Source organism: Typopeltis vanoorti, chromosome 2, assembly GCF_054136105.1.
Source record: "Typopeltis vanoorti isolate ZY-2024b chromosome 2, IOZ_Tvanoo_1.0, whole genome shotgun sequence".
Taxonomy (NCBI): domain Eukaryota; kingdom Metazoa; phylum Arthropoda; class Arachnida; order Uropygi; family Thelyphonidae; genus Typopeltis; species Typopeltis vanoorti.
In genome coordinates, this window is record NC_143550.1 from 68,234,974 (window position 1) to 68,247,458 (window position 12,485).

Genomic DNA, 12,485 nt, shown 5'->3' on the forward strand with positions numbered 1-12,485 from the left:
ATTTACATACATTTCTAAATATATAGTTTTAAATGGTCAGTAATTCATTATTCTGCTAATCAGACTTCAATCACACCTCTTACTCCCTGAATGATAACAAGAGCAAGCGTGAATTTCAAGACTAGCATTCGCCCCTGACTGTCAACCATCACTCTAAAATCTCTAATCTCATCCACTTCCTGCAGTACAGCACTATCAATATAATACATGGCCTTATATTTCTGCACTCCAAAATGCAACACTTGTGCTTATTGATATTAAAACTATAACCCCACTTTTTTGTCCAAGTAAAAAGTCTGTTTAAATCTTCCTGAAGGGATTCAGCATCAGCAGTGTTACTTAAAATTCTTCCTAACTTTGCATCATCAGCAAATAGCTGAAGATCCCCCAGTTAGCCCACATGATACATCATTTACAAACAAGTTAAACAGCAAGGGGCCCAAGAACAGAACCCTGGGACATGCCACTGGTCATCCTTCTTTTTTGAGACATTTCTCCATCATACTGTTATATTCTCTATTTCTATATTTTGTCCCTTTTATCCTTTAAGGTTAGTCTACACTTAACTTGTTGTTCTCTTAAATCTTTCCCCTTTTTAAACAAACAAAATCTTTGGCTGCTCTTAAGTTTAATCACGTGTAGGATACTTAATGATTAGGGCTTTGTCCTAGAATGAGACGTGGCCATTAAACATATCTGCTGAGACAGTCCGCCTGATAAGCATTGACAAATTTATTTTTTAACTGCGCTAGCCAATACCGAGGATAGATGAGACTCTTATCCAGGATGGCTCTCTCAGAGTGATACACAGTAACTAAACTACAGTAAATTTCAAACTTCTGTTCACTATATCCTTGCATGCAGTCATGGTCCGCTTTGTTAAATTATACACGTGGGTTCTTCCCGCTAAGTTCGATAATTATTTTATGAGTGGCTGTTTGAATTCATATACTAAACCAGATCAGGCAGGTACTAAGAAACATATTTATTAATTAAAGAAATGATACATGAAAGTCTTATTTCTAGGTAATCTAAATCAAATTTTAGTAAGATCTCTGGTTCATTACTACTAATGAAATACATGAACAAATTTGCTTGGACCACCTCTATGTGTAGCCTAATGTTATCTCATCACAAGTTATCACACATTCTACACTCACGTGGTCACCAGTTATATCACTTAACACAACACAATTAATTCATACAAATTAAATAGAGCCCCTCTAGGCAGACAGTTCTCAAACAAAGATGGGTCTATGCCAAGTTGGAGGCAGTTCCTAAAATTCCATATAATAAGTCCACTACACAAAATGTTCTTTGGAAAACACACAATTCCTTAACCATGACTATATAATACAAGAGTCTACATTACCGTCTTTGAAATGATACTCGTTCCTTTCTTCTGCCTTGTCTGGGCATCAAGGCCTCTTCTCAGTCTGCTGCTCGTCTGGTCACCTTCAACAACTGTATGGCCAGATTCTCAGTGGCAAGGGCGATATGGCTCAGGAGCTTAGCCGGAACAGACGGCATCTACTTGGTTTTTCCGTCGCACGATATAGCATAGCTATCCTAGTCCAAGGAAATAGCTAGCCCTATTCCATACGTTGCGGCAGACGACTCATACCTTCCACGGCCAGCCTGGAACTTCTCTGTAGGTGCGGACTGGACCAATGTCCGAGAGGTCAGGAAACAGGAACCAAAAAAAAAGCCTCGATTGGGGGTTGCTTGACTTTTTTGTTTTCATGCTCTTCCCGCTGTTTCTCATGTATCGCGATGCCTGCCAACACGGTCACATGGGTTTTTGTCACGGCGTCCAGCTCCTTCCACTACATCGCACGTGCTTTTGCCGTGTTTTCTTAGAAAGCACTCTAGTTTCTCTTTCTCATAATCCCCCCCCCCCCAGCACACGTAACACTGGACGATCAAAAGGTGACCATTGGACTCTGGCTTACAGATTTTGCTATCTCATGACACATAAAATGGGGTTCTTAAATTAATTCAATACATTAAATAATTTCTCTATCAATCAGACCCTTATACATAACAGGTTAGGTCTTACAATTTTCTTTCATTTGTTATATAATTTCTTCTCCTATCTTAATGTTATATACATATATATACATTTCCAGTTTATAGCCAACACACCACATTCTCTGCCTATTTTCAAAGAGAGTTGTTCCTGAATAAAAAAAATGGTAATTCTTTTCTTGGTTTATTCAGGAACACAACCTGCTGTATCATTCAGAGAGCCAATCTCTGATCCAATTGAACAATATACTGCCTATTCTCATCCTTTGCAGCTTGTACACCAACTTATCATGTGGTAATCTAACAAACACTTTTGTAAAGTCTAGAATATCACTGTACAGTATATGATTCTCCCTTATCTAACACACTCGTCACCTTATCATAAAATGCAAGTAAATTACTGAAACAGGACATTTACAAATCTATGCTGACCTTCATAAAGGATGTAATGTCCATCAACCCAGTAAGGAATGTATTCTATTCCTTATCAATCTCTCCAACACCTTGACAACTGCAGTTCAGACTGGCCTGTAGTTGGAGACTTCTGTCTTGAACCATGCTTGTGGAGTGGTACTATTTTGCCCTCTTTCCACTCCTTAGGAACCCTACCCACTGCAAGACTTTCATTAAATAACCAGGTCAAGGGCATAATCAACTGTGGTGCACATTCTTTGAGTATACGGGTGATATGTCATCCATTCCCACAGCCTTATTCATATCTAACCCAACCAACATCTGATACACCTTTGTTTCTGTACCGGATAATTTTTACCAGCATGATATATGCTGATAAAGTGCTCATTCAATAATTCCACTATATCCTTTGCAGCTGTAGGTCTGCTGCCATGACTATTCCGCCAATGTTATTCTGCTATAATTATTCTTCTTCCTCTTGCTTGCCATGTAGCAGAAAAATTCCCTCAAGTTCACCTTGGCCTGACCAGCCAATCTCCTCTCATATTGCACCTTTTCTTTCTTTACCATGCTCCTCACCTTTCTAGCCTGCACCTTATACTCTTCATGGATCTGATCACCACCAACTTTGTACCTTCTCCATCTCCATAACATTTTCTTTTCCAGCACAGCTTGCTTGATTTTGCTGTTCATCCATTTCACTTCCACTCTATTTACTCGTAAATAGAGTGGAAGTGAAATCGCTTAACTCTCAGTATGCAGTCATACATTGCTTTTGTCAGATACTACCTTATGAGTTTCCATGCATTTTCAACATCTTTTCTACTCAGCTCATCTACCCAACATACTGATGCTAACTGACTATAGAGCTTCCTATAACCACCTGCTTTATACTTACACATGTATCCATTTTTGGCAGTGACCTTTTCTTGTTTCATCACTTCTCAAACAAGTACCTCATGATCACTCTCACCAACCAGCAGCAGTATCAACACCTCATTAACAACTACATCTTGTGAAGTTATCACCAAATCCAAAACATTAAAGCCTCTAGTTGCTTCAATCATGTGCTGCTTAAGATACTTATCTCTCAGAAATTCCACAAACTCGCTCTCCCTGTTCCCATACACTATCTCCTCCTTCCAGTCTATATTCCTGTAATTAAAGTCTTCCACCAGGATCACCTTCTTTTTACATGCCCAACTAATTTGCCTAAACATTTCACAATCAGTATTCTCTGCATTCCCTGTCCTTTAACAGCATCCTATCAGATATACTAACCTGTTTACTTCAACTTTGCACCACACAGATTCAAAACCTGTGCATGCACCATCAACTTCCACACTTTGCAGACACAATTCCTCTGCAATCATTAACAGCACCCCCCCCCCACCTCTTTTCACATCTCTATACTTCCGGAAAATTATATATCCTAATTCTATTCCTGACATCAATCCTCCTTGGACAACCAAGTTTCACTTATTCCAATTACTTTTGGGTGTACCGTCTCAATCACTGCCACAAACTAGCTCTCTTGTGTCAACTCCATGCATTTGTGTATAAACAATAATCACTGTGTGCTTGAGACCATCCTACCAGCACCAACATTCTCTATTCTAGCTGCTATACTGCACCTTTCACTTCGGTTTGACCACTCCCATTTCAAGTAATTTTTATCGTTTCAGTTTATTAGTAATTTTTTTCGTTTCAGTTTATTAGTCAATTTACCTCATTTTCAGAAATACATATTATGTGATTTACCATCTTTTTTTTTTAATACATAACTATTTTAACATTTTTTTAACTACATTGTCTGAGAGTCTTTTATAATTTTGTTTTGCTTCTAAACTTTATGACATCTTAGAAATCTTGCTCGTGATATAATGAGAATGTCCATTTTATGGCCCTGTGCATTCAACTGTTTAGGTTGTGTATTAGTCATAATTGATTTTGATTTGCAGCCAATCAAAGGATGCACCTCCTGTCAAACAGTGGCTTCAGGATCTAAGAATTATCACAGATACTGAATGTCTTAGTGCTTTACAAGGAAAACTCTTATGTAAAGATGTGGGACTTCTAGGTGCACTGGCAGTGGGAAATTCACAGGGTAAGTCAGTAATTCTTAAAATGTTTTAATAGGAACAATGTTAAAATGTGAATTTATTTTTAGTGACCTAAATTAATTTTTATTTGGAAATTTATTGTGGAAATTTAGCCTGGTTGGTTAAATGCTTAGCATATCTGCTCTACAACCAACAGGTTATAGGTTTGAATTCAGCTGTATGCATGGATATCTGTGAATGTCTTTAGGCAAGAGATGAATTTCACCACCTGGTGTGAGACAACTGCCTTGTTTATTGGAAGCCAAAAGTAGCTTGAAAAGTTTCCATGTTGGATCTCTAAAGCAGAGTTTCTGGACTATGTAAAAAAAAAAAAAAATACAATATATATATATATATATATATATATATATATATATATATATATCTCCGTGGATGATGTTAATTCTCATAGACAGGATTATACGTTGGTTATGCATTATTAAATCACTTAAGGAATTGAACAACATAAACACAAATATAAATTAAATTACACTTTAATAAATTATTGAGGTCTCTTCAGTGGGAGCCAGGCCCAATGGAGATGCCAGGCAGAAGCATTAGCAAGGTCATCTCTACCTAAAGGAGTTGCCAAACGGTGTGTCACCTTTTTATTAAATTACTCTGGATTTAGAGAAAGATGTTGAAAGTTTAATTAAAAGAGAGATGTTAAATCCCGTTTTATTTTATAGCCGGGTACGAATATTCCAGGTCTACCTAGTCACTGATGAGACCTCATAAAAGGTTGAAACCGGTCTGGGTAGTGACCTCTTCTCATAATGTAAAACAGTATTTATACATCTCTTAGGAGCTGGGTTTTACATTATTAGAGAATATTAAAGTTAGTGACGGCGCTTGCTCCACCTTTGCATGGAGTTGCCCTGGTGTAGTACTACCCAAGTGATTATTTACACTTGGTTCCGCCAATAGTTTTTTCGGCATTGAAACTCTATGGATGTCGATGGATTTCAACCCGAGTTTCGTACCCGGCTATAAAATAAAACGGGATTTAACGTTTCCCTCTTAATTAACAAATTCGCTGGTAAAATAGCCTTTCGGCTTATTATCTTTGTAATGTTGAAAGTTTATTTTTTACTTGGTTAGACTATAATAAATTTAGTTTAATCCTTTATCCAAGTGTGAGCAAACAAAGTTTACGAATGAAAGTATCTTCAGGACTGGGGTAAGGTGGTACAACACCGGGCAACTAGTTGCAAAGGTGGAGCAAGATAACATCACTCCTATCTCAGTATCTCCCATAATGCAAAACACATCTCCTTGCAGATATGTATAATGTTATGCATTAAGGGAAGGGCCACTACCCAGACTAGTTTCGACCTTTATTGAGATCTCTTCAGTGGGAACCAGGCCCAAGTGGAGATAGGCAGAAGCATTAGCAAGGTCATCTCTACCTATAGGAGTTGCCAAATGGTGTGCCACCTTTTTATTAAATTACTCTGGATTTAGAGAAAGATGTTGAAAGTTTTATTTTTCACTTGGTTAGACTATAATAAATTTAGTTTAATCCTTTATCCAAGTGTGAGCAAACAAAGTTTGCACCTGAAAGTGTCTTCAGGACTGGGGTAAGGTGGTACAACACTGGGAAACTTGTTGCAAAGGTGGAGCAAGCTAACATCAATCTAGTACTAATACATCATAGACTTTGCAACTTTCATGAATGAGAATCACATGGGGAAAAAAAAAAAAGGTATGACCTGCATGGTTCATACAAAAAATAGAATCCAAGAGAACAACTTTAGGTTTTAATTAATACCTAGAGTTGTTCATTAGAATGCCGCAGGTTGTTTGGAAAACAAATCAACAGTCATCTTTAATACAGATATTTGCAATTCTTTTTGTATATTTCTTTCCATGAAAGGTCAGAGATCTATAATATACTCTACTATAGATAGTCATTACTGTCATGCATGTGATAAATTCTTTGGCAAACTGTTGAAGATAAGATAGAAGAGGATTCTGCTTCTTCTTAATCAGTTCATCTAATACTTACATATCAAGGTGTAGTTACCATACCAAAAAAACTGCAATACAGGTAGACCTGAGAATTTAGAAAATCCAATGTTATTTTTCTTGTTATGTCATATAATAGGGAAGAAATTCTTCCTTACACTCTGTGACCTGCAACTTATGTGTGTGTGTACCGCATGTGCTATCTGCTATTTTGCATATTCTGTATGAAAATCATCAGTTTTTCCTCGAAGAAGAAACAAAATTCTGTCGTGGAATTATAAAGCAGGTGATTATAATAGTCTTAGATGTCAATGGGAAGTTTCGTGGAGGGAGGAATTGGAAGGCCGGGATATCATTAGTGCTTGGGAAATTGTGAAGGAAAATTTGTTAGCAGCAATGGTAAGCTGTATTCCATGAGTGAAGAAGAGGACACAATTTGGAGTAAAGTGGATGACAAACAATATTAAACAGGAATTGCATGCGAAAAAGAGGCTATGGAAGAGATATAAGGAGGTAGGTGAAGAGAAGATGCGTGAGGAATATAAGACACAGGCCAGAAGCGTGACTAGTATGGTAAGGAAGGTGAAACTGGAATATGAGAAAAAATTGGCCCTTAGCTGCAAGGAAAATCCTAGGGAATTTTTTAGCTATGTGGCCAGTAGCAGGAGAAATGACTGTGGAAGAATGACATTGTGGAATAAAAATGGGAATAGAGTAACTGATGCAGAGGACATAGTGGAATTGTTCAATGAATACTTTATTGGAGTATTTCATCCTGGAGGAGTCAATTTGAATACTAGAAGGATAGAGCAGGTTCGAGGTTAAGAGGTGCAGGAGGACAGTGTGTTCCACATACTGAGTACTCTGGATGTTAGTAAAGCTGTGGGACTGGATGGTATTTCACCACGAGTTTTGAGAGAATGTGCTAAGGAACTGATAGTGCCCTTGACCTGGCTTTTCAATGAAAGTCTGGCTGCAGGAAAGATGCCCATGGAATGGAAGAAAGGTAAGATAGTGCCATTGCATAAAGGTGGTAGCAGACTGGAAGTGTCTGATTATAGGCCAGTTTGTGTGTCATCAGTAGTTAGTAAGATCTTGGAGAAAGTAGTGAGGGACCATATATAGCATTGCAGTGGCGCACTCAGGATTTAATCTTGGAGGGGGCCGAGCGCTCAGGATTTAACCTTTGGGGGGGCCGAGTTGAGTAGACGTTTTGCGAATACACACTACGCATCGCATACGACCTATAACTGAGCATCTGCAGTGATCGCTAATTCATAAGTAGCACACAACATAAATAAAAAAAAATCAATTTTAATTAGGAAAAGAATTTTGGAAATTTTTCTAGTGTTTTTTCCTTTTCTTTGGGGAGTGGGTGCCCGGGCCCCTTGGCCCCCCTCTGGGTGCACCACTGCAGTATTGGGCAGATGAGGGTAATGTTATCAGTGAGAGTCAACATGGATTTGTGAAGGGGCACTCTTGTTTTAGCAATATGCTAGCCTTTTATGATAAAGTTACAAGAGCATTAGATGAGGGAAAGGCATATACTGCCATTTTCCTAGACTTAGCAAAGGCATTTGACAGGGTGCCACATGATAAGCTGATATTCAAGTTACAGCACATGGATCTGGATGTCAGATTGGTCAACTAGATTCAGGATTGGCTGTCCGATAGGTATCAGAGAGTTGTGTATGGTGGAGCAATATCAAAGAGGCAGAAGGTTACAAGTGGGGTCCCACAGGACTCAGTACTAGGACCTATATTGTTTAACCTTTATATCAATGACATTGTCCGTGGATTGCAAGGGGACATTCGGTTGTTTGCGAAGCTGGGAAGGGTTATTAGTAATAGTGCAGATGTGGTAGCTCTGCTAGAGGATTTGAATAAGCTAGATAGATGGGCAAATGAATGGGGGATGTCAGTTTAATGCAGCAAAATGTAAGGTCTTGAGGTTTGGGAAACATCGATGGGATGCTGCATACTCTATGGGAGGAGTTATACTGGAGGAAGTAGGGGAGACAAGAGATCTGGGGTTGATGATTGATAGAAACCTGAAGTTTAGGAGACATATTGCAAAGGAGGTGAAGGTAACACAGAGGATTGCTGCAATTATGAGAAGGACACTGACCTGCAGAGATAAGAGGGTGATCATTCTGTTGTATAAGTCTCTGATCAGACCACACTTGGACTATTGTTCTCAGATATGGTCCCCAGGATTTGAAGGGGATAAATTAACTGTGGAAAGGATACAAAGATGGATGACAAAGATGGTTTCAGGACTGTACAAGGATAGTTATGAGGATCGGCTGAGGGAATGTGGACTGCAGAGTTTGGTGGATAGAAGGAGAGGTGATATGATTGAGACTTTTAAACTGTTGAGAGGTGGTTACAGGGTTGACACTGGGGAGTTCTTTCGCTTGGTTGAACAGCAGGAAGGAGCGATGACAAGTGGCCATCCCTGGAAGTTACGAAAGGAAACTGTGAGAAAGAGGGTGAGGAGTGGTTTCTTTGCGTGGAGGGTGGTTGAACCGTGGAATGCATTGCCTGATGGAGTGGTGAAAGCGAGAACGGTCAATGAGTTTAAGGAGTGGTAGGATAGACTTTGTGTTTCTTAAGGGGGACCTCCCCTCGATGAATCTTGACAGACTATGTTTTTAGGAAGGACCTCCCACGATGAGTCTTTTAACTCCATGGAGGCCTGAATAATGATAATAATAATAATAATAGAGGCATTTCAATCTTCACTGGTAGCCAATTAAAGATAATTGGCCCAAGACTATCACTAAGCCAGGAGAGATTGAAGAGGTGGTTATGAATGAAGAAGTGAGTGGCATGAGTATAGAGAATGGCAGAACAGATGTGCAAGAAAGACAGGGAAGTAGGGAGGCTCAGAGTGGACAGGGAACACAGCGTGAGAAAGGTTGATGCTCCAAGAGGATGTGAATGCATGTGTAGACAAAAAAGGGAAGGGGATGACCTGGGATCAAGAGAAAACAGTTGGATTTGAAGAAGGTTCTAAGATCAATAAGGAGAAAAAGAAATGTCTTGAGTTAAGCATGGAGAAGTCGCATCAAATAAGTGGTATCAGCAGAACTATAGACGAAGAGATTACTTGAGCTACAGAGGTGATTACCTGGGTGGTTGCCAGCAGCGTGAGGACCTCTGTAAGAAAAGGATATATGTGGAACTACAAAACTGGCAATTATGAAGAGCTCAGGAGACAACTTGCAGGTGTAGCATGGAATGAAGAGTTAGCTGGAAAAGAAATCAATGCTTGAGAGATATTCAAGAACTATCTAGTAGAAGCAATGTCTAAATCTATTCCAAAGGTCAGAAGGTTAAATAAGGTAGGTGTGAAATGGATGAAATAAGAGATTAAGCATGTGATACAGAGGAAAAGGCATCATTGGAGGCAGCATAAGAGATGTGGTAATAACCAATTCCATGAGGATTACAAAAACCACGCAAGGAGGGTGACTTGGTTGGTAAGGGTGGCAAAAGGGAAGTATGAGCAGCAGTTAGCTATTGAAGCCAATAGAATCATAGGGAGTTCTTTCAATATGTAGCCAGAAAAAAAAAAAGAAGAACGATTATGGAAAGATGACATTGATTGGAGAAAATGGTATAAGGACAACTGCTGCAGAAGGTATAGTGGAGATACTTAATGAACAGTTCATAAAGGACTTCCATTCTTGTCAATGTGGCATCATGGAGAGATTGAGAGCAGTTGATGATGGGGAGGAGAGGATGACTGACTGTAAGTGAGCAACAGGTATATGGGGAATTGAGCAAACTTGATGTTAATAAGGCTGTGTGACTTGATAATATATCACTACATATTCTGAAGGAATGTGCCAGGGAGTTGGCATCTGCCTTGACATATTTTTTTAATATGAGTCTTGCACTGGATCGAGTTCTGAAGGAGTGGAAGGAGGGTAAGATTATGCCAATTCATAAGGGAGGTGATAGAACTCAATCATCAAATTATAAGATTATCTGTGTGTCAGGTGTTGTGGTTAAGTTGTTGGAGAAGCTGGTGAGAGCTAGAATCCAGAAGTGTAATGACAACAATGGTATTATCTTTGATGGACAGCATGGATTTGCTAAAGGGAGATCATGTTTTAGTAATCTGTTTACTTATTACAATAAGGTGACGGCTTCCTTGGACAGAGGAGAAGATACACAGTAGTATGCTTAGATTTTGCAGAGGCTTTTGATAGACTACCGCATGATAAGTTGATACTCAAACTAGAGCAGATGGGGTTGGATATTAGATTAGTGCATTAGATCAGAGCTTGGCTATCTGATAAGTATCAGCAGGAGCAATATCCAGGAAGAAGAAAGTAACTAGTGGTGTGCCTCAGAAGTCTGTTTTAGGGCCATTGCCTGTTTAACCTGTGTGTAATAATATTAGTGAAGATTCGGAGTTTAAGTTGTTTTCAGATGATGCAAAGGTGGGATGAACTATGAAGAGTAGAGAAGATGTTATGGCCTTACAAGAAGACTTGAATAGATTGCGTAAATGGGCACAAGAATGGGGATGAAAGTTCAATGTTGCAAAATGTAAGGTTTTAAAATTTGAGAAACAAAGATAGGATGTAGAATTTATGTTTGGTGGAGATATATTGTTGGGCATGGAGGAAATAAAAGATCTTGGGTTATAGTGGATAAGGATCTGAAATTTAGGGGACACATTGCCAAAATTGTGAGGACAACACAAAGAATTCTGGGTTTTACAAGTAAGAATTACTCCTTACTTTTACAAGTAAGAATCTTCTTACTTAGAAAAGTGAGGAGATTGTATAAGGCTCTGATTAGGCCACACACACACAGACTACTAGTTTTCAAAAGGACTAAGAGATGTTGTAAAGGGCCAGAGACAACTTACTAAGGTAGTTCCTGATCTCTAGAATGTCAAATATGAAAAAAGATTGAGAACATGCAATTTACAGAGTCTAGTGGATAGGAGGAAGAGGGATGATATGATACAAACCTACAAGTTAGTAAGAGGTTGTTGTAGGATCAGTGTTGGAGATGTTTACAACAAATGGTGGGAGATCAGCAGAGAACCAGAGGATATCCCTGCAAAATGTATAAGGAGGGTGTGAGCAGTGGAGTGAGTAGCAGGTTTTTTGTATGCAGAGTTTTGAATGATTGGAATGCCTTGCCATAGAGTCTGGTGTCAGCAGAGAATTTGAGTGTATTTAAGGCATGGTATGATGAACTGTGTGTATGACAAAAAGGACCTGCTAGATGAGTCTTTGACTCCATGGGGATGTTCTATGATCGTGTGTTTGTATACAAATGCTAGAAGTATAAGAAACAAGGCAAATGAAATGGTTGCATTAATTGAGTCTTTTCACCCAAAAATTGTTGGAATAATTGAGACATGGTTGGATGAGGATGATATCCTGACAAGAAGAGAGATGAAAGGGTATGATGTGTTTCATGAAGATAGAAAGGGTAAAAAGGGAGGGGGGGTGCTATTGATGATAGAGAAACACTTATGTTCATACAAAATAGAGATGCAAGAGGGAAATAGAGAGATGCAGTGCCCGTAGTTTTGAGGCAGTATGGTGTGTGAGATAGATGTGAATAGAATGAAATACTTAGTTGGATGTTGTGGTAATGTGGATGATAGCAACTAAGAAATATATAATCAAATTAATCAAGTGAATAAGAAAAGGGTGATCATTATGGGCAATTTTAATTATGGCAATATAGACTGGGATGATGAGATAGCAACTGGAAGTAAAGAAAATGAGTTTCTTGAGCTTTTGAGGGATAACTACCTCAGACAGTATGTAACAGAGGGCACACAAGGATTGAGGGTCTTGGATTTGATCATCTCGTAAGAGGATGTAATTATAAATGAGGTGTCCAATCACCCACCAGTTGGTGAGAGTGACCATGAAGTGATTACCTGGGTAGTTGCCAGTAGTGTGACGACCTCTGTGAGAAAAGGCATATGCA

General features: G+C 38.9%; 1 protein-coding gene across 1 annotated transcript in view; it reads left to right on the forward strand.

The window, feature by feature from the left end:
* The window catches only part of insc (spindle orientation adaptor protein inscuteable), a 153,014-nt gene that overhangs the window by 48,153 nt on the left and 92,376 nt on the right, over positions 1-12,485 (forward strand). Inside the window, exon 3 of the mRNA XM_090411722.1 lies at positions 4,404-4,549. Coding sequence (XP_090267848.1) covers positions 4,404-4,549 — 146 coding nt within the window. The remainder of the gene's footprint in view (positions 1-4,403; positions 4,550-12,485) is intronic.